The 22,971-nt window shown below is 46.0% G+C and overlaps 1 protein-coding gene across 9 annotated transcripts in view; it reads left to right on the top strand.

Annotated features, from left to right (window-relative positions):
- Positions 1-22,971, top strand: part of LOC106601416 (caskin-2) — a 93,263-nt gene that overhangs the window by 57,015 nt on the left and 13,277 nt on the right. For 8 of the 9 annotated variants that reach the window (XM_045715232.1, XM_045715227.1, XM_045715231.1 and 5 more), the window contains exons 4-9: positions 4,161-4,258; positions 6,224-6,369; positions 7,854-7,949; positions 9,529-9,659; positions 19,556-19,664; positions 19,905-20,013. In XM_045715232.1, coding sequence (XP_045571188.1) covers positions 4,161-4,258; positions 6,224-6,369; positions 7,854-7,949; positions 9,529-9,659; positions 19,556-19,664; positions 19,905-20,013 — 689 coding nt within the window. The remainder of the gene's footprint in view (positions 1-4,160; positions 4,259-6,223; positions 6,370-7,853; positions 7,950-9,528; positions 9,660-19,555; positions 19,665-19,904; positions 20,014-22,971) is intronic. The other variant, XM_045715233.1, reaches the window with a different exon arrangement.

The following is a 22,971-nucleotide window of genomic DNA, read 5'->3' as shown; positions in this document are numbered from 1 at the left end:
CTCTCTCTAGTACCGACTGTCTCTCTCTAGTACGGGCTGTCTCTCTCTAGTACGGGCTGTCTCTCTCTAGTACCGGCTGTCTCTCTCTAGTACGGGCTGTCTCTCTCTAGTACGGGCTGTCTCTCTCTAGTGCGGGGCTGTCTCTCTCTAGTACGGGCTGTCTCTCTCTAGTACGGGCTGTCTCTCTCTAGTACCGGCTGTCTCTCTCTAGTACGGGCTGTCTCTCTCTAGTACGGGCTGTCTTTCTCTAGTGCGGGGCTGTCTCTCTCTAGTACGGGCTGTCTCTCTCTAGTACGGGCTGTCTCTCTCTAGTGCGGGGCTGTCTCTCTCTAGTACGGGCTGTCTCTCTCTAGTACCGACTGTCTCTCTCTAGTACGGGCTGTCTCTCTCTAGTACCGACTGTCTCTTTCTAGTACGGGCTGTCTCTCTCTAGTACAGACTGTCTCTCTCTCTAGTACGGGCTGTCTCTCTCTAGTACAGACTGTCTCTCTCTAGTACAGACTGTCTCTCTCTAGTACCGACTGTCTTTCTCTAGTACCGACTGTCTTTCTCTAGTACCGACTGTCTCTCTCTAGTACAGACTGTCTCTCTCTCTCTAGTACGGACTGTCTCTCTCTCTAGTACGGACTGTCTCTCTCTAGTACGGGCTGTCTCTCTCTAGTACGGGCTGTCTCTCTCTAGTACCGGCTGTCTCTCTCTAGTACGGGCTGTCTCTCTCTAATACGGGCTGTCTCTCTCTAGTGCGGGGCTGTCTCTCTCTAGTGCGGGACTGTCTCTCTCTAGTACAGACTGTCTCTCTCTAGTACGGGCTGTCTCTCTCTAGTACCGGCTGTCTCTCTCTAGTACGGGCTGTCTCTCTCTAGTGCGGGGCTGTCTCTCTCTAGTACGGGCTGTCTCTCTCTAGTGCGGGGCTGTCTCTCTCTAGTACAGACTGTCTCTCTCTAGTACGGGCTGTCTCTCTCTAGTACCGGCTGTCTCTCTCTAGTACGGGCTGTCTCTCTCTAGTACGGGCTGTCTCTCTCTAGTACCGGCTGTCTCTCTCTAGTACGGGCTGTCTCTCTCTAGTGCGGGGCTGTCTCTCTCTAGTACGGGCTGTCTCTCTCTAGTACGGGCTGTCTCTCTCTAGTACGGGCCATCTCTCTGTGTCTCTGGTCTGGTTATTTATGGTTACAGTGAGGGAAAAAAGTATTTGATCCCCTGCTGATTTTGTACGTTTGCGCACTGACAAAGAAATGATCAGTCTATAATTTTAATGGTAGGTTTATTTGAACAGTGAGAGACAGAATAACAACAAAAAAATCCAGAAAAACGCATGTCAAAAATGTTATAAAATGATTTGCATTTTAATGAGGTAAATAAGTATTTGACCCCTCTGCAAAACATGACTTAGTACTTGGTGGAAAAACCCTTGTTGGCAATCACAGAGGTCAGACGTTTCTTGTAGTTGGCCACCAGGTTTGCACACATCTCAGGAGGGATTTTGTCCCACTCCTCTTTGCAGATCTTCTCCAAGTCATTAAGGTTTTGAGGCTAACGTTTGGCAACTCGAACCTTCAGCTCCCTCCACAGATTTTCTATGGGATTAAGGTCTGGAGACTGGCTAGGCCACTCCAGGACCTTAATGTGCTTCTTCTTGAGCCACTCCTTTGTTGCCTTGGCCATGTGTTTTGGGTCATTGTCATGCTGGAATACCCATTCACGACCCATTTTCAATGCCCTGGCTGAGGGAAGGAGGTTCTCACCCAAGATTTGACGGTACATGGCCCCGTCCATCGTCCCTTTGATGCGGTGAAGTTGTCCTCTCCCCTTAGCAGAAAAACACCCCCAAAGCATAATGTTTCCACCTCCATGTTTGACGGTGGGTATGGTGTTCTTGGGGTCATAGGCAGCATTCCTCCTACTCCAAACACGGTGAGTTGAGTTGATGCCAAAGAGCTCAATTTTGGTCTCATCTGTCCACAACACTTTCACCCAGTTGTCCTCTGAATCATTCAGATGTTTATTGGCAAACTTCAGACGGGCATATATATGTGCTTTCTTGAGCATTGGGACCTTGCGGGCGCTGCAGGATTTCAGTCCTTCACGGCGTAGTGTGTTACCAATTGTTTTCTTGGTGACTATGGTCCCAGCTGCCTTGAGATCATTGACAAGATCCTCCCGTGTAGTTCTGGGCTGATTCCTCACCGTTCTCATGATCATTGCAACTCCACGAGGTGAGATCTTGCATGGAGCCCCAGGCCGAGGGAGATTGACAGTTCTTTTGTGTTTCTTCCATTTGCGAATAATCGCACCAACTGTTGTAACCTTCTCACCAAGCTGCTTGGCGATGGTCTTGTAGCCCATTCCAGCCTTGTGTAGTTCTACAATATTGTCCCTGACATCCTTGGAGAGCTCTTTGGTCTTGGCCATGGTGGAGAGTTTGGAATCTGATTGATTGATTGCTTCTGTGGACAGGTGTCTTTTATACAGGTAACAAGCTGAGATTAGGAGCACTCCCTTTAAGAGTGTGCTCGTAATCTCTGCTCGTTACCTGTATAAAAGACACCTGGGAGCCAGAAATCTTTCTGATTGAGAGGGGGTCAAATACTTATTTCCCTCATTAAAATGCTAATCGATTTATAACATTTTTACATGCGTTTTTCTGGATTTTGTTGTTGTTATTCTGTCTCTCACTGTTCAAATAAACCTACCATTAAAATTATAGACTGATCATTTCTTTGTCAGTGGGCAAACGTACAAAATCAGCAGGGGATCAAATACTTTTTTCCCTCACTGTAGGTGCTGTACAGTATATTATGTTCTGGCAGCTTCCTCCCTCTCTCCTCTCCATGTGGATGGTGGTGGCTGCAGGCTGTGGCTGCGGCCTGGACCTGCGTGTGTGTGTGAGAGGGGAGATTTATATCTGTGGTGTTTGGACTTGACGGTGGTGCTGGAGGCAGGACTGTTACTCACCAGCCTGATGAGTTGAGTCGTTCTTCCCCTCTGAGCTGAGTCACCTCTAGAGGCCACACTTTGTGTTGGCATGCCCCGACAACACACACACACACACACACACACACACACACACACACACACACACACACACACACACACACACACACACACACACACACACACACACACACACACACACATACACACACACGTCATGGCACTCATAAAACATGATGGGGGGTGCCAAATCCTCCCTCCCACAGTTTGGGGGCTTTCATTTTTGATTTACTACCCCCATACCCCCCCTCCATTTCTCCCCAAAACAGATAAAGCTGAACAACAAAGAGAGAAAAGGGGAGGAGGGGGGAGAGACTGTCTGGATGAGGATGGGGGGAGTCTGGTCTTGATTGAGCCAAAGCCTCCAGCTCCATTATCTTTCCAGTTATTCATGTCTCCTGGTGTCTAGTGAATCCTAGACTACTGGCTGTCTGGCTTCTACACTACAGTACTGCCCAATAACACAGCCCTCAGCCCACAGCCCAGAGCAGGGTTCTGGCTGAGCCTGGCTTTGCTTTATATTGTGGCCTCTTTCTACATATTGAAGAGGTTGTTTTCCATTCACTTTACCATCAGATCACATGCAGACTTTAATTGAATCGTTACCAGTGAGAGGATGAGTGTGTGACTAACAGCCCAGGGCTGTGGTGTGTTATTGGGCTAATGGAAGAGTACTGGCTCTCTCTCTCTCTGTGTCTCTGTCTCTCTCTGTGTCTCTGTCTCTCTCTCTCTCTCTCTGTCTGTCTGTCTGTCTGTCTGTCTGTCTGTCTGTCTGTCTGTCTGTCTGTCTGTCTGTCTGTCTGTCTGTCTGTCTCTCTGTCTCTCTCTCTCTGTCTCTCTCTCTCTGTCTCTCTCTCTCTCTCTCTGTCTCTCTCTCTCTCTCTCTCTCTGTCTCTCTCTCTCTCTCTCTCTCTCTCTCTCTCTCTCTCTCTCTCTCTCTCTCTCTCTCTCTCTCTCTCTCTCTCTCTCTTTCACAAGCAATCCCATTGGCCTCTAAGCCTCCCCATTGCCAAACAATCCCAATGCCCTCTCAATTGTGTCTTTCACTCAACTATACTATGTCTGTACTGAACTATCTCTCCAAACGTCATCTTCCCATTTCCTCTTCTCTGTTGTCTTTGTGCCTCTGTGCTATATCCCTCCATCATCTTTCTGTGTGTTGTCTTCAGGTTCTCAGCTCTCCACCATGCTGCTCTGACCGGAACTACAGACCTGCTGTCTGTGCTGCTGGAGGCCCAGGCCACCGTGGACATCAAGGACAGGAACGGTGAGACACAGCACTATTTATCACCTGCTCTCAGATCAGCTAGCAAAACAGCTAACACAGGTCTCAGTGAGATCATCTCAGTCAGCACAGGCATTATCTCTGATGTTTTCTATCAGTAGCCCACATCACATTTCATGCTAGCTGGTAGATACAGATCTCAGACCAGTTAGCAACATGTGCCTCAGTACAAACAGACTCGCCTTTAATTCATATTATCTGTGATGTTTTTATTAGTGACGCACACAATGTCTTGTGATTCTACTGTATATCAGCTGGTACATTCTATTAGTTCCATCTGTAGAACACATTGTGATTTTAATATCAGCTTTCATATGGATTACCCAAAAATGTCTACTGTATTTCTGTCTGTCACTCACTGTCTGTCTGTCTTGTGTTTGTTTATATGTGTATTGTACAGTGCCTTGCAAAAGTATTCAAACCCTTTGGCGTTTTTCCTATTTTGTTGCATTACAACCTGTAATTTAAATTGATTTTTATTTGGATTTCATGTAATGGACAAAATAGTCCAAATTGGTGAAGTGAAATGAAAAAATAACTTGTTGCACTAAATAAAATTAAAATTAAAAAAGGAAAAGTGGTGCGTGTATATGTATTTACCCCCTATACTATGAAGCCCCTAAATAAGATCTGGTGCAACCAATTGCCTTCAGAAGTCACATAATTAGTTAAATAAAGTCCACCTGTGTGCAATCTAAGTGTCACATGATCTGTCACACGATCTCAGTATATATACACCTGTTCTGAAAGGCCCCTGCGTCTGCAACACCACAAAGCAAGGGGCACCACCAACCAAGTGGCACTATGAAGGCCAAGGAGCTCTCCAAACGGGTCAGGGACAAAGTTGTGGAGAAGTACAGATCAGGGTCGGGTTATAAAAAATATCAAACTTTGAACATTAATCAGAGAGGCAACAAAGAGACCAAAGATAACCCTGAAGGAGCTGCAAAGCTCCACAGCGGGGATTGGAATATCTGTCCAAAGGACGACTTTAAGCCATATACTCCACAGAGCTGGGCTTTAGGGAAGAGTATCCAGAGAAAAGCCATTGCTTAAAGAAAAAAATAAGCAAACACATTTGGTGTTTGGCGAAAGGCATGTGGGAGACTCCCCAAACATATGGAAGAAGGTACTCTGGTCAGATGAGACTAAAATTGAGCTTTTTGGCCATCAAGGAAAACGCTATGTTTGGCGCAAACCCAGCACCTCTCATCACCCGGATAACACCATCCCCACAGTGAAGCGTGGTGGCAGCATCATGCTGTGGGGATGTTTTTCATCGGCAGGGACTGGGAAACTTCTCAGAATGGAAGGAATGATGGGTGGCGCTAAATACAGGGAAATTCTTGAAGGAAACCTGTTTGTCTTCCAGAGATTTGAGACTGGGATGGAGGTTCACCTTCCAGCAGGACAATGACCCTAAGCATACTGCTAAAGCAACACTCGAGGGGTTTAAGGGGAAACATTTAAATGTCTTGGAATGGCCTAGTCAAAGCCCAGACCTCAATCCAATTGAGAATATGTGGTATGACTTAAAGATTCCTGTACACCAGCGGAACCCATCCAAGTAGCTGGAGCAGTTTTGCCTTGAAGAATAGACAAAACTCCCAGTGGCTAGATGTACCAAGCTTATAGAGACATACCCCAAGAGACTTGCAGCTGTAATTGCTGCAAAAGGTGGCTCTACAAAGTATTGACTTTGGGAGTGTTAATAGTTATGCACGCTCGAGTTTTCTGTTATTTTGGTCTCATTTCTTGTTTGTTTCACAATAAAAAATATTTGTCATCTTCAATGTGGTAGGCATGTTGTGTAAATCAAATTAAACAAACCTGCCAAAAATCCATTTTAATTCCAGGTTGTAAGGCAACAAAGTAGGAAAAATGCCAAGGGGGTTGAATACTTTCGCAAGTCACTGTATATGATCATAGATGTGCTGCCTTCTGCAGGTATGCGTCCACTCCACTATGCAGCATGGCAGGGCAAGGCTGACTCTGTCCTTATGCTGCTGCGGGCCGGAGCTGGAGTCAATGGGGTCTCACAGGATGGTCACATCCCCCTGCACCTGGCCGCACAGTATGGACACTATGACGTGGTCAGTACACAGACAGACAGACAGACAGACAGACAGACAGACAGACAGACAGACAGACAGACAGACAGACAGACAGACAGACAGACAGACAGACAGACAGACAGACAGACAGACAGACAGACAGACAGACAGACAGACAGACAGACACTGAGCTCTACACAACAGGCATGACACTACACACAGCCATCGTTAAGCACTGTCAACAAATATCCCCATTCTGCTGGATTGGGTGGAATGTATGCTGTTCTGTCCACAAAGCTGATACTGGTTTACTGTGGGTCACTTATCTGAGATTTAGATGTGTGTGGTCATGTTTGGTCAGTCCACTTAAGTCTTAAACAGTAAACAAACTGTCAACAAATCACAGCCATAGCCCCAAAACAGATGTGACATGGCAGGGGATAGAGTAGGATGAGTGGTGGTTGGTGGTACAGTCATTTAAGGGATTGAGGGGTTAGGGGATACGTAGCAAGCTGGGAGAGGAGAGGCATGGTGGTGTGATTGGATTGGAGAGGGAAAGAGGCCGGGAGAGAGAAGAACGAGGCAGGATGAGGGGTATTGGATTTGTAGGGATTGAGGGGGTAATGATGGGGGGTCAGGTGATCTGGGGTGATCAGGTTTAGGGGGGATTAGGGACCTTGTCTTTGTTACTAACCCCCGTCCGTCCCCGTCTCACCCCCTGTAGTGCTGAGTGATAAGTCGGTTCGGTCCGATTTATTTAGAAGTTAGGGTTTTCGCTTTAACAACACAGAATAAAACAATGAATTAAAGTCCCATGATGGTAGATGGTGCGTTTTCAGGTAGAGATACCGCATGCAACTGCTCTAAATCGCGCGCTCCATCTGTGTATGCCCCACACAGACGGGACAAGTAGGCATGCAATGGATTATGGTCATTGTAGTTAACTACTCACGTTTCCTGCCCTGAACTATGTAGAATATTGGCCTGTTGGAAACTACAACTCCCTACTACATCGCACAGTTCGGCTTTGATCTGATTTATCTCTAGAGAAACTGCGCATTGAGCGCACAGAAAAAAACGAACGATATGGAATTCTAATAATTGGGAAATAGATCAGGAACTATCCTACAAGCATTGTCAGGATGTGTTCTGGTTACGCCACATTAATTGATTTGTAAGCCTTTTAGGACCACAGTTTGTGTGAAAAGCATTTATCTGCACAGACCATGAAGTTCCATTTGATTATAACAGCCTCTGGTCCTCTAGTCTACGATGTATTCCCAGGGCTAATGGACTGTCTGTTTTCACCAAATACTCTGTGTCCTTGGATACGGCAGGCAGCACCAGGTGCTGATAGAAACATCTGACATCATCTCCCTGGCTATGTGTGTTGTAATATTATCTGCATGACCACATCCACATAACATAACCTACTCCCCTAATGGCCCCGGTGACAGTGTGTATGGTATTTGATCGTGTGTGTGTGTGTGAGTGTTGATTCCCTGTCTGTCTGTTTCTCTCAGTCTGAGATGCTGCTGCAGCACCAGTCCAACCCCTGTCTGATCAACAAAACCAAGAAGACCCCCCTAGACCTGGCCTGTGAGTTCGGGAGAGTCAAGGTAAGACTGTGTGTGTTTCTCCTCCCCCACCACTGGCCCAGGCTCACAGAGACAGACAGGGAGGCTGCAGCCTGCTGTGGGAGTGTAAGTGATGTAACTCTGTCATGGCCTGTGTTAGTCTGGACAGATACAACCCCTCTGGAGCTGGGATGGGCTGCGTTGTCACAACACAAATACATCTCACTTCTGCACTCTTTACTTTGTCTTTCTTTCAGTCTCTCCCATCCTTCAGCATGCTGGTTTTCTTACTGGAGCACATTTACTTCTCACTGTCAACATTTCTCCTCTCTTTCTCTCCCTCTCTATTCTCCATTGCTCTCTCTTTCTCTCCCTTGAGCACAGTTATTCTCACTCATTTTTCACACTCTCTCCATCTGAAATGTACATTTGGTTACTATGACTTAATGGTGAATTGGGCAGTTTAGGCCTTCATCGTTAAACCAGTTTGACAGTTTCAGAAACATCTCTCTCCCTGACCGCACACTAGCTTTGTATATGAATGTGTCCGTTCCTATAGCCATTCAAACACCACCAAGCCATGTGAGTGTATTTCAAACTCTGTGCGCTGCCTCAATCAAAGTCCCTGGTCCCAAATAGTGCTACAGCAGCGTTTAATTTGGATAGGACAGTGTGAAGCCGAACCAAGCCAGGGTGAAGTAATAGTACACACACACACACACTCATTGTGAACACTCCTCTCCTCTCCTACTGGGCTGGAAAATCCCCTTGTCTTTCATTCTTATTTATCTGGATGTGGGCTGGAGAGGAAGTATTGGCAAGTCTGTCTGTAACTTCTATTACTGGAAGGTTTGCTGGGCAGCTTTGTTTGTGCTTGTGTGTTTGTTAAATGAGTCTTGAGAGAGTTAGCCTGTAACTATTGTCCCCCAGGATTGATTTAGAATGGGATATCTTTAGAATGCTGACACTGGCTCCAGTGTGTGTGTGTGTGTGTGTGTGTGTGTGTGTGTGTGTGTGTGTGTGTGTGTGTGTGTGTGTGTGTGTGTGTGTGTGTGTGTGTGTGTGTGTGTGTGTGTGTGTGTGTGTGTGTGTGTGTGTGTGTGTGTGTTTGGGCATCAGCTGCTGTGTTCGGGTGCCAGGGTGTGGCGAGGCCCACCCTATTTCTATTTCTCTCTCTCCTTCCACTCTTCCTTTCTCTCCTTTTCCCTCTCTGTCCTCTGTCCCAGACCAGTCTCCCAGCAGCAGTAGTCAGTCAGTGGGTGTTGAGGTGTCATCCAGTGTGTGGGCCAGGTGTGGGGTTGTTTATGCCCCTGGGTCACTCCTGTTTTACCTCACACTCACCTGTGGGTCCTCACATGTCAAATCACAGGACTCCTAAAGGTTTCAAACTTGTGTGTGTGCGTTATCCCTTGTCCTAACACTGCATGAAATGTACATGTGTTGGTAACATTTGAAGCCTGTACTCATCACCCTGTCTTTTATTTATCACCCCTCCTCCCGTCTCACCCCGTCTCACTTTCTCTCACTCTCTCTTCGCTCTCTCTTCTCTCTCCTTCAATTTCCCTTTCTCCTCTCTTCTGTCTCCATGGCTTTATGACTTTCTTGACCTCCCTCCTGTCAGGTTGCTCAGCTGTTGTTGAGCAGTAACATGGTGGTGGCTCTGTTAGAGGGTAATAGTAAGGAACCTGTAGACTCAGGCTTCAACACTCCGCTGCACCTCGCCGCACGCAACGGACACAAGGACATCATCCGGTAAGAAACTTCCTATTGTTTTTCACAATCTGAACTTGTGAAACGTACGCAAAACTCGTATTGTGTAATAAGTGTTGTATAAATCATGCATTGATGTCAATGATGTCAAGATTTAATGCAGATTTGTGTACATGTTTGTCAGGCTGTGATTCAGACCATAGTGATTTGTGTGTACAGTGCCCATTGATAGATTGATATTTTCTTGTGGGACTTAATCCTCTGCCTGTCATTCCTCTGATTTGTCCCATACTAAATGAAAGGCTATGATTGATCATGGTTGGTCAGTACAGGTCTGTGTGATTGAACACCTACTCTGAGGTGGACAGGGGTCTGACAGGGTTAACACAGTCACTGATCTGGAACTGGTGTGCTGGGAGACTCAACAGGACAGTAAATGGTTCCCATGGGTCTACCCATGGGTTCCCATGCCCCTCCTCTCTCCTTCCCTCCTCCTCTTCCTCTCCACTGTACTATGGACAAGACAAGAACCATCAGACATGGCTCTGTCTCCACACCCTCGCTCTGGAACACTGTGGTGTGTGAATGTGTTTATTCTCTCTCTCAAGTGGATCTAGCCATATATTTAGTACCCCAATCTCTGCTCTGACTAGCTGGGAGGCTATAAAACGGCCTGTCCAATGTCTACTCCACCAGGGGCCACAGTCCCAATCCCCTAGTACTTCCATGGAGACCTAGATCAGAGTCTGTCTGGTACAGTCCAGTACCAGACACCCAGCTCACCCTGAGCCCTGCCATAGAGAAGGGGAGGAGGAGGGGGTCTACTCTGCAGCCCTGTTCCCATGTTTCACTGACAGCTGCAGCAGTCTGTCACCAGCCTGAGAGAGCGAGAGAGATTGATATGCAGAAAGACACTGGAGAGAAACGGAGAGGGAGGCTCTCTGGTGTGAGGCTGCAGTGCTGCCAATGTGACCCAGATCTGCCAGTGAAATGTGGCTGCTGATTTATCAGTAGTAGCTGGGATCAGACTGTTAACACTAGAACTGCTGGGCCTCTAATGGTCCGCCTTCAAGCTAATGAGCAGTCATTCTGACTGCAACATTCTAACAGTGGAATTCATATTTTTATGCTGTCGCAAAAATAATCATTTGGTTGTGTTTATGAAGGCCTTGGGTAACATTAGAATACGATTTTAATTTTATTTCAAAGAACTCCATAGCATTTTCATTAGTTTATGTTACTGTACGCTATACGCAAGAAAATAAAAAAATTGTTCAAGAAATGTTCTTAGTGGAGTTCCTTTGTTACAACTATGAAACAGAAAGTATATGTGTTGGACACGGTAACAGCTTATTTTTATAACTACACAAAACATACCCCAGCGACCAATATGCACGGTCAAAAGATGCACGGTCAAATGATGAAAACATCAGTAACCTAAACATCATTATAAGCGTGAAGTGGCCTTGATAAATAGTGAAACTCGAGGCAAAAGCAACAGTGGCATTGTAATCAATATACAGTTGAAGTCGAAAGTTTACATACATTTAGGTTGGAGTCATTAAAACACATTTTTCAACCACTCCACAAATTTCTTGTTAACAAACTATAGTTTTGGCAAGTCGGTTAGGACATCTACTTCGTGCATGACACAAGTAGATGTCCACAATTCCAGTGGTTCAGAAGTTTACATACACTAATTTGACTGTGCCTTTAAACAGCTTTGAAAATTCCAGAAATTGATGTCATAGCTTTAGAAGCTTCTGATAGGCTAATTGACATAATTTCAGTCAATTGGCGGTGTACCTGTGGATGTATTTCAAGACCTACCTTCAAACTCAGTGCCTCAAACCTTCAAACTCAGAAATCAGCCAAGACCTCAGAAAACAAATGGTAGACCTCCGCAAGTCTGGTTCATCCTTGGGAGTAATTTCCAAATGCCTGAAGGTACCACGTTCACCTGTACAAACAATAGTGTGCAAGTATAAACACCATGGGACCACGCAGCCGTCATACTGCTCAGGAAGAAGACGCGTTTTGTCTCCTAGAGATGTATGTACTTTGGTGCGAAAAGTGCAAATCAATCACAGAACAACAGCAAAGGACCTTGTGAAGATGCTGGAGGAAACGGGTACAAAAGTATCTATATCCTCAGTAAAATGAGTCCTATATCGACATAACCTGAAAGGCCGCTCAGCAAGGAAGAAGCCACTGCTCCAAAACCGCCATTAAAAAGCCAGACTATGGTTTGCAACTGCACACGGGGACGAAGATTGTATGTTTTGGAGAAATGTCCTCTGGTCTGATGAAACAAAAATAGATGTCACGTCCTGACCAGTAGAGGGAGTATTTGTTATTGTAGTTTGGTCAGGACGTGGCAGAGGGTATTTGTTTTATGTGGTCCGGGGGTTGTATGTGTTATTAAAGGGGTGTTTGGTTTATGTAGTCTGGAGTTTGAGTATATGTTCTAGTGTTGGTTTTCTATGGTTTTCTAGTCTGTCTATTTCTGTGTGGTTTGTGTGGCTCCCGATCAGGAACAGCTGTACGTCGTTGTTCCTGATTGGGAGTCATATATTAGATGCTTGTTTTCACCTGGAGATTTTGTGGGTAGTTGTCTTTTGCACTGGTAGTTGTCATAGCCTGTAAAACTGTCGTCTGCCGTTCTTTGTTTTGTTATTTTTCCCATGGTCTCTTTATTTTAATAAATATAAAGATGAGCATCCACATTCCCGCTGCGTTTTGGTCATCTCTACCCAACGACACCCGTGACAGAACTACCCACCACAAAAAGACCAAGCAGCGGAGTAAGGAGCAAAGGGATTTTGAGATGGACTGGTGGGAGAAATGGACCTGGGAGGAAATTCTGGACAGGGCTGGACCTTGGCACCAGGCTGGGGAATACCGTCGCCCACAGGAAGAAATAGAGGAAGCTAAGGCAGAGAGGCGTCGGTATGAGGCCATGTACGCGCTGAGGGAGAAGCACGAGAGGCACCCCCAAGAAATGTTTTGGGGAGGGCACAGGGGTAGTTTGGCTGGGCCAAGGATGAGCCCTAAGCCAGCTACCCGTGCTTATAGGGAGAAGTGTATGGAGTGGAGGGCGCCGAGTTTTGAAGAAGTGTGCAAGATCTTGCCCATACGCACGCACAGTCCAGTGTGAGTTATTCCAGCCCCTTGCAGATGTCGTGCTAGAGTGGGCATCCAGCCTGGTAGGAGGATGCCTGCGCAGCGTGTCTGGTCGCCGGTGCGCCTCCTGGGACCAGGCTACCCTACGCTCGCTCTACGCACGGCAACCATCAGGCCCCTGCACAGCCCAGTTCGCCCTGTACCAGCACCCCGCTCGTACAGGGCTACTAGTTCCATCCAGCCAGGACGGGTTGTGCAGGAGGTGCGATCAAGACCGCCTGTGCGCCTCCATGGCCCAGTATTTCCAGTTCCTGCCTCTCGTGCTGACCCGGAAGTGCGAACCCCTAGTCTGGCACGTCCGGTACCAGCACCACGCATCAAGCTTCCAGAGAGTCAGCCTGGTCCTACTCAGCCTGTTCCCGCTCCTCGCACTAGCCATGAGGTGCGTGTTCCCAAACTGGCACTTCCAGCACCACGCATCAGGCTTCCAGTGCGTAATACCAGTTCCACTCGGCCGGTTCCTGCTTCCTGCACTAGCCCTGAGGTGCGTGTCCCCAGGCTGGTACCTCCACTACCAGTCCCACGCATCAGGCTTCCAGTGCGTCAGCCCAGCCTCGAGTGTCCGGAAACAGTTCCCCGTCCAGAGTATCCGACGACAGTGCCCCGTCCAGAGTATCCGACGACAGTGCCCCGTCCAGAGTATCCGACGACAGTGCCCCGTCCAGAGTATCCGACGACAGTGCCCCGTCCAGAGTATCCGACGACAGTGCCCCGACATGAGTATCCGGCAAGAGTGTTAAGCCCGGAACCGAGTGAGACGGCCTACAGTTCGGAACCAAGGGAGACGGCCCACTGTGCAGAACCGAGTGAGACGGCCCACAGTTCGGAGAGGGGTAAATGGGTCTACAGTCCGGAACCGAGTGAGTCTGTCTGCGATCCGGAACCGAGTGAGTCTGCCTGTGATCCGGAACCGAGTGAGTCTGACTATAACTTTGAACTATGTGAGTCTGCCTACGGCCCGGAACCGAGTGAGTCTGCCTACGTTCCGGAGCCAAGAGAGTCTGCCTACAGTCTGGAGGGCAGTAGGCCAGAACCTGAACCACCTCCAGTATAGGTGGGTTGGGGAGGGGGGGTGTAGCACAGGTGCCGTCGTTGACGGCAGCCACCCTCCCTTCCCTCCCTTTAGTTAGGGGTTTATTTTTTTGTTGTTTTTTGTTGTTTAGGTGCATTCGGGGTATGCACCTTTGGGGGGGGGGTAATGTCACGTCCTGACCAGTAGAGGGAGTATTTGTTATTGTAGTTTGTTCAGGACGTGGCAGAGGGTATTTGTTTTATGTGGTCCGGGGGTTGTGTGTGTTATTAAAGGGGCTGTACGTCGTTGTTCCTGGTTGGGAGTCAAATATTAGATGCTTGTTTTCAACTGGGGATTTTGTGGGTAGTTGTCTTTTGCACTGCTAGTTGTCATAGCCTGTAAAACTGTCGTCTGCCGTTCTTTGTTTTGTTATTTTTTCCGTGGTCTCTTTATTTTAATAAATATAAAGATGAGCATCCACATTCCCGCTGCGTTTTGGTCATCTCTACCCAACGACACCCGTGACAATAGAACTGTTTGGCCATAATGACCATCGCTATGTTTTGAGGAAAAAGGTGGAGGCTTGCAAGCCAAAGAACACCATCCCAACTGTGAAGGACGGGGGTGGCAGCATCTTGTTGTGGGGGTGCTTTGCTGCAGGAGGGACTGGTGCACTTCACAAAATACAGTGGGGGAAAAAGTATTTGATCCCCTGCTGATTTTGTATGTTTGCCCACTTACAAAGAAATGATCAGTCTATAATTTTAATGGTAGGTTTATTTGAACAGTGAGAGACAGAATAACAACAAAAAAATCCAGAAAAACACATGTCAAAAATGTTATAAAATTATTTGCATTTTAATGAGGGAAATAAGTATTTGACCCCTCTGCAAAACATGACTTAGTACTTGGTGGCAAAACCCTTGTTGGCAATCACAGAGGTCAGACGTTTCTTGTAGTTGGCCACCAGGTTTACACACATCTCAGGAGGGATTTTGTCCCACTCCTCTTTGCAGATCTTCATCCAAGTCATTAAGGTTTCGAGGCTGACGTTTGGCAACTCTAACCTTCAGCTCCCTCCACAGATTTTCTTTGGGATTAAGGTCTGGAGACTGGCTAGGCCACTCCAGGACCTTAATGTGCTTCTTCTTGAGCCACTCCTTTGTTGCCTTGGCCGTGTGTTTTGGGTCATTGTCATGCTGGAATATCCATCCACAACCCATTTTCAATGCCCTGGCTGAAGGAAGGAGTTTCTCACCCAAGATTTGACGGTACATGGCCCCATCAAATGATGCGGTGAAGTTGTCCTGTTCCCTTAGCAGAAAAACACCCCCAAAGCATAATGTTTCCACCTCCATGTTTGATGGTGGAGATGGTGTTCTTGGGGTCATAGGCAGCATTCCTCCTCCTCCAAACACGGCGAGTTGAGTTGATTCCAAAGAGCTCCGTTTTGGTCTCATCTGATCACAACACTTTCACCCAGTTGTCCTCTGAATCATTCAGATGTTCATTGGCAAACTTTAGACGTGCATGTATATGTGCTTTCTTGAGCAGGGGGACCTTGCGGACGCTGCAGGATTTCAGTCCTTCACGGCGTAGTGTGTTACCAATTGTTTTCTTGGTGACTATGGTCCCAGCTGCCTTGAGATCATTGACAAGATCCTCCCGTGTAGTTCTGGGCTGATTCCTCACCGTTCTCATGATCATTGCAACTCCACGAGGTGAGATCTTGCATGGAGCCCCAGGCCGAGGGATATTGACAGTTCATTTGTGTTTCTTCCATTTGCGAATAATCGCACCAAATGTTGTCACCTTCTCACCAAGCTGCTTGGCGATGGTCTTGTAGCCCATTCCAGCCTTGTGTAGGTCTACAATCTTGTCCCTGACATCCTTGGAGAGCTCTTTGGTCTTGGCCATGGTGGAGAGTTTGGAATCTGATTCATTGATTGCTCCTAATTTCAGCTCGTTTCCTGTATAAAAGACACCTGGGAGCCAGAAATCTTTCTGATTGAGAGGGCGTCAAATACTTATTTCCCTCATTAAAATGCAAATCAATTAATAACATTTTTGACATGCGTTTTTCTGGATATTTTTGTTGTTATTCTGTCTCTCACTGTTCAAATAAACCTACCATTAAAATTATAGACTGATCATTTCTTTATCAGTGGGCAAACATACAAAATCAGCAGGGGATCAAATACTTTTCCCCCCCCACTGTAGATGGCATCATGAGGTAGGAACATTATGTGGATATATTGAAGCAACATCTCAAGACATCAGTCAGGAAGTTAAAGCTTGGTCGCAAATGGGTCTTCCAAATGGACAATGACCCCAAGCATACTTCCAAAGTTGTGGCAAATTGGCTTAAGGACAACAAAGTCAAGGTATTGGAGTGGCCATCACAAAGCCCTGACCTCAATCCTATAGAAAATGTGTGGGCAGAACTGAAAAAGTGTGTGCGAGCAAGGAGGCCTACAAACCTGACTCAGTTACACCAGCTCTGTCAGGAGGAATGGGCCAAAATTCACCCAACTTATTGTGGGAAGCTTGTGGAAGGCTACCTGAAGCGTTTGACCCAAGTTAAACAATTTAAAGGCAATGCTACCAAATACGAATTGAGTGTATGTAAACTTCTGACCCACTGGGAATGTGATGAAAGAAATAAAACCTGAAATAAATCATTCTCTCTACTATTTTTCTGTCTTTTCACATTCTTAAAATGAAATGGTGATCCTAACTGACCTAAGACAGGACATTTTTACTAGGATTAAGTGTCAGGAATTGTGAAAAACTGAGTTTAAATGTATTTGGCTAAGGCATATGTAAACTTCAACTGTAAGTGTTGATATGACAGCAGTCAAAAATAGTCAGTTATTGTCAGCTCGCGCTTATATTGTGTGCATTTTCAATGGCATCATTTGGACTTCATTTAGCTGTTATCCCTTGTCCTAACAGTTGACTCAAATCTTCATCAATTTCACCTGCCTTAACACACTTTGACACCTTTGTTTGGTTGTAGTGCGTAATAGTCTCCGGTTTTCTCTTTGTGTTCCGTTGTCTTGTCATTCTTCAGCACTGTTGAGGAGTACGACAGCTGTGCAGGTGCCTTATTTTGCGCAGAGGTACGGAGCTCCCATCTCACTTTGTTCATGGTGCCAGGCAGACTTGTTTTCTTTACAAGCAAATTGTTCGCCCATGACAGTGATGTTAAGAAATTGTCCATGGAGACATTTCTCCCCTTGCCAATGTAAGGTCTCCAACACTCACCTGCTGCACAATGTAGATATTTTCCCAGACATTGAAAGCCGTTCAGCATGTTCATTACGTACGCTCTCACGGTGTAGCCTGCTCCAAGTAGCCCAGAGTAGACTGATAAGACTGCTGTGATTCAGTGGAATGATTCAGAGTACATATCATTTAAGATTCTAATTAGAATAGATCAATACAATAGAATGGCCTGTCCTGTTCTTCATTCACAATTGGTGATGACATAATTATGCATCGTTCGCTTCCCCTCCCCCTTTCTCCCCATCATACTTTACTTCATTTATTTAATCTTTTATATGTGTGAAATTAGTTCTGATTTAGGTTCAGTTTCGAGGCAATTATTAAGGTGATTATCAACTGGGCACAGCGCCTTCAAATGTCGGGAGAAAGAGTGGAGCAGGCCCCACTGTTGGGAGAAGGAGTGGAGCAGGCCCCACTGTTGGGAGAAGGAGTGGAGCAGGCCCCACTGTTGGGAGGAGGGGTGGAGCAGGCCCCACTGTGGGGAGAAGGAGTGGAGCAGGCCCCACTGTCGGGAGAAGGAGTGGAGCAGGCCCCGCTGTCAGGAGGAGGAGTGGAGCAGGCCCCACTGTCGGGAGAAGGAATGGAGCAGGCCCCACTGTCGGGAGAAGGAGTGGAGCAGGCCCGGCTGTCGGGAGAAGGAGTGGAGCAGGCCCGGCTGTCGGGAGAAGGAGTGGAGCAGGCCCGGCTGTCGGGAGAAGGAGTGGAGCAGGCCCCGCTGTCGGGAGAAGGAGTGGAGCAGGCCCCGCTGTCGGGAGAAGGAGTGGAGCAGGCCCCGCTGGGTTATTTGCAAAAAGTCAAGGACTGAGGGGGGCATGACTTAAATAGCAGAGTAATAAATACAATGAATGAGCGGTGAAAATGACTGCTTTAGCAGTTGTAGTGTTAAGGAGTCCTAATAATGGTGTGGTGGTCTGCCTTTTCTCTGACACACCTTCCTGGTCCAAACCACCTTACCAAAGACACAGTCAAGGCTTTCATTGGCTTCAATTGATAATGAAAGAGAGAAACTGTGTATTCAACCACGGCACAAGGATTTCTGGGATCCAGTGGCCATATGACTCCATAACAATACCCTGTGGTCCAATCACACGGTTATGTCACCACAATACATGCTGTAACCTGTCCCATGGTTCCACCACTTTGGCCCCACATAGACATCCATGTAATAGAGGTATTAAAGGGGCGATATGAACAGTGGGTTATTGAGTCAGTGCGGCCCCAAAGGAGGAGAGGAGAACAGGATAGGGCTCTCTTTCAGCATCCAGCCAAACCAGAGGGAAAGAGAGACTTTGATGAGCCTCTCCTCCTTTGTGTTTCTAAGGGGAAATGAAACGAGCACACTGACCTGGGGCGTAGCAGCCGCAGGGCAGAGAGAGGGGGGAGAGAGTGAGAGATGCTGAAGCACAGTATCTGTAACAGGATGAGAATAATGAAGTTCAAGTAAGGGAGGGGGTATTCTTCCTCTCCCTGTCTCTATATCTCTGTCTCTCTCTCCTGTATTTGTCCCCGGCATGGCCCCTCTACCAGGGCTCAGTCTTCTGAGTCATCGCTCTGTGCTTGGCAACTGAGCCCCAAAAATCCCTCTCTTTCTCTCTGTCTCCCTCCCTCTCTCTCTAAGTGACTTCTTGTTAGATTCGTGCCTTATTTACTAAAGTAAGTGGTGAGGCAAACTGATGATGCAAATCACTGTCACTGTCTGAATCAGTCTTGTATTGTTATTTTGGGTTAGTATAGTTAAATGGTGTGATTGTGACAGAGGTCATTGTGAGATGGTGTGGTTGTGGTATGGTTCTGGTTTGGCTGATGAGCAGGAATGCCATGTAAAGACAGAAGTTATGTGTTTGTGGTAGTTAGTTACCAAACCATTTGCATATGGGCACGTGTGGATGCCCACTTCCCCTTGCCTTGTGTGTGTGTGTGTGTGTGTGTGTGTGTGTGTGTGTGTGTACCTCTCCTGCCACTCTCACAAACTTTCCATGCTGTACATTCCCAGAAGAGCTCTGACATTCCTAAAGCTTAACTTAACTAACTTTTTATTTTTAAATGTAACCTTTATTTAATCAGGCAAGTCAGTTAAGAACAAATTCTTATTTTCAATGACTAGGAACAGTGGGTTAACTGCCTTGTTCACTACCAGGATATTTGAGTGCGGTGTGTGTGTGTGTGTGTGTGTGTGTGTGTGTGTGTCTGTGCAGCTGGAATCAAGTGTGAATTTTCCACATTTCCCCCTGGCACCTCAGTGAGTTAATGTGATGTGGGATGTTGAGTAGACTAGCTACTGTGGATCACTGTAACACTCTGCCATTGACATAATATACTGTCCTGGCATCTGGTCCTGCTGGCTCCAACCATGGCTCTGCCTCGCAGAAACCTTTACAATTCACCCTGGAGTTAACAGCCTTTGTAAACTTGAATCTGTACTAAAGTAGTATTGTGTTGTTCCTCTCTGGTTCAGGTTGCTGCTGAAAGCGGGCATCGACATCAACAGGGCCACTAAGGCTGGCACTGCCCTGCACGAGGCTGCCCTCTACGGCAAGACGGAGGTGGTCAGACAGCTGCTAGAGGTAAGACACCTGGAGGGACATCAACCTCACTTAGTTTTTAACTAGTCTGATTCAATCACTATTCTACCACGTTCAACTAACAGTTGGTAACATGTTGTCCAATGTAAGTGAAGTGTGTTATTGAATAGGTTGTACAGTACATTGCCGTTGACTGCGTTAGACTTGAACATTGATGTTGAATGTGTTGCTGTGTTTCAGTGCACATCTGATTGACAATAACATTGTGTGTGGTTTTGACAGGCTGGTATAGACGTGAACATCCGTAACACGTACAACCAGACAGCCCTGGACATCGTGAACCAGTTCACCACCTCTCACGCCAGCAAGGACATCAAGCAGCTCCTACGAGGTGAACAGAGCACCGCTCACCACTGGAATAGACTGGGACAGGAGATAGTTGTTAACAAATGAAGACATTATTCCATGAAGTATCATTCTTTGGCAGTCTTTACCTCTCATTCTGTGTTTTCCGCCTGCTTTATTGTCCTTGAACCAGGGCTCTACAGTGCAACCATTTTACTCACAAACTGAAAAAGTCAAGTATGAGTTTTGATTTATAGCATATAAATTGCTGCTGTAGTTCTTTTCAAAGTATGTTGGCTGTTTTAGAAGTGTGTAGCCATAGAGTCTACTTGAGTGACTTTGACCTTGTGTTTCTTGGCTATGGATATCATTTTGTTCACATGCTAGGTTGTTTTTCATGTTAGCTTGTTTGAGCTCGCTCAACTCAACTGCTAGTGAAGAGACATGGGAGAATCTCATCTTTCCCAGACAGACATGCCAGTCTCACTGTTACCCTTAACCTCTCTGGGGTAGCTGGGACGTGACCGTCCCACCTGCGGGACACACTATTCAACAGCCAGTGAAATAGCAGGGCGGCAAATTCAAAACGACAAAAATCTCATAATTCAAATTTCTCACACATACAAGTATTAATACACCATTTTATAGATAAGACTCTCGTTAATCCAACCATATTGTCCGATTTCAAAAAGGCTTTACGGCGAAAGCAAAACATTAGATTATGTTAGGACAGCGCCTAAAAAATAAAAGCCACAGCCATTTTCCAACCAAGGAGAGGCGTCACAAAAAAACAGAAATACAGCTAAAATGAAGCACTAACCTTTGATGATGATCTTCATCAGATGGCACTCATAGGACTTCATGTTACCCAATACATGTATGTTTTGCTCGATAAAGTTCATATTTATATCCCAAAAAAAACATTTTACATTGGCCCGTAATGTTCAGGAATGTTTTTCCTTCAAAAACTTCCGGTGAATGAGCACATCAATTTATAGAAATACTCATCATAAACGTTGATAAAATATTACTGTTATTCAAAGAATTATAGATAAACATCTCCTTAATGCAACCGCTGTGACAGATTTCAAAAAAGCTTCACGGGGAAAGCACACTTTGCAATAATCTGAGTATGGCACTCAGAAAACAACAGCAGGCAATACCTAAAATCATAAATAGCATTATAAATATTCACTTACCTTTGATGATCTTCATCAGAATGCACTCCCAGGAATCCCAGGTCCACAATAAATGTTGTTTTGTTCGATAAAGTCCATAATTTATGTCCAAATACCTCCTTGTTGTTAGCACGTTCAGTAAGCTACTCCAAATGTAGGAAGCACGCAGAAAGTTTCACGACGAAAAGTGAAAAAAAGTTATATTTACGTTCGTAGAAACATGTCAAACGATGTATAGCATCAATCTTTAGGGCCTTTGTAACATAAAACTTCAATAATATTCCAACCGGACGATTCCAATGTCTTGAAAAATGTAATGGAACACAGCTACCTCTCACGTGAATGCGCGCCAATGAAGTCATGTCCTTTCCTGAGTCAACAACTTCCAACTTCCTTTGTTCGCTCTCTGTTCACCATAGAGGCCTCAAACAACTTTCTAAAGACTGTTGACATCTAGTGGAAGCCTTAGGAAGTGCAAAATGAACCCTAAGTCACTGTGTGTTAGATAGGCAATCACTTGAAAAAACTACAGCCTCAGATTTCCCACTTCTTGGTTGGATTTTTCTCAGGTTTTTGCCTGCCACATGAGTTTTGTTATACTCACAGACATCATTCAAACAGTTTTAGAAACTTCAGAGTGTTTTCTATCCAAATCTACTAATAATATGCATATCCTACATTCTAGGTCTGGGTAGCAGGCAGTTTACTATGGGCACACTTTTCATCCGGATGTCAAAATACGGCCTCCTACCCTAGAGAAGTTAAAGGGGCAGCGGAACATTTTTGTCTCCCCTAAGTGACTAAAATATTTGACGGGACATTCTACTTGCTTGAGCATGGAACACCACAAAAACATTTTATTCTTTCACTTTTAGTCATTTCTTATCATAAAAACGCTCTTCCTCAATCTTTTATTGTGTTCCTAAATGTATTTGTGTGTTAAAAAATCTATTTAGCCGCAAAAATTTGCTAAAATGTCAGCATAGATTCCTGGCAGCGGATTTCTTTCTTTGTGCTTTTGTGTAGTGAAGCGACTCTTGCATTCTTTTGCAGTTTGAGTTCTGCAGGACAGAGTGTTCAGAGGTGTGTGTGTTGGGAGACAGACTGAGACAGAGCCAGTGCAGACGTTCCTATAGCGAGAGAGGCCCAGAGGAGAGACTGAGGGATATGAAATGCTCTAAGCTGTAATTCACCAAGCAGCTGTGTATAACCTCATGGAGTACAGGTTACATAACCCTATCAGCTCACACACAGACACACACACACACACACACGCGCGTGCACACACAACCAAAAGACTAGGTGTGTGTGCGTGTGTGACCTATAAGTTTGTTTGTTTGTGTGTGATTGTTGCGTGCCACCCCTGTGTACGTGCGCATGCATGAGACTGTGTTTTGGACCTCTGCTGTTTGTGCTATCTCCTCTGTAATCCAGCAGGCCTGGGTCTTTGATCTGGTTCTCGCAGCCTGGGAACTCAGGCCATAATGAGCACTTGTGTTCCTCAGTCAGCAGACTGCTGCTTCAAACATGGAGGCTGTGGAGAGAGACTTCCTGTTATGATCCAGTTTTCTCTGTGTTCAGAGCAGAGTGAATAACAGAGGAATAGAACACAATCAGCCACCACACCTCCTCGTCATGGATTAATTATTGATGTGTACCAACCAGTCAGAGGCTGAATACAGCACTGACTGACTCTGCTCTCTGATGTCACTGCATTCCATACCAGTGCCGGATGTGACTAATAAAAAAACAACAGGCATTGGGATTGTAGCGGCGTCTGGGTATATCCCCTTAAGGTGATTTGAAAATAGTGTACATGTCAGTAT

This window comes from Salmo salar, chromosome ssa03 (assembly GCF_905237065.1).
Source record: "Salmo salar chromosome ssa03, Ssal_v3.1, whole genome shotgun sequence".
Classification (NCBI taxonomy): Eukaryota; Metazoa; Chordata; class Actinopteri; order Salmoniformes; family Salmonidae; genus Salmo; species Salmo salar.
The sequence above is the reverse complement of the archived record's forward strand: the minus strand, read 5'-3'. Positions and strand labels throughout refer to the sequence as shown.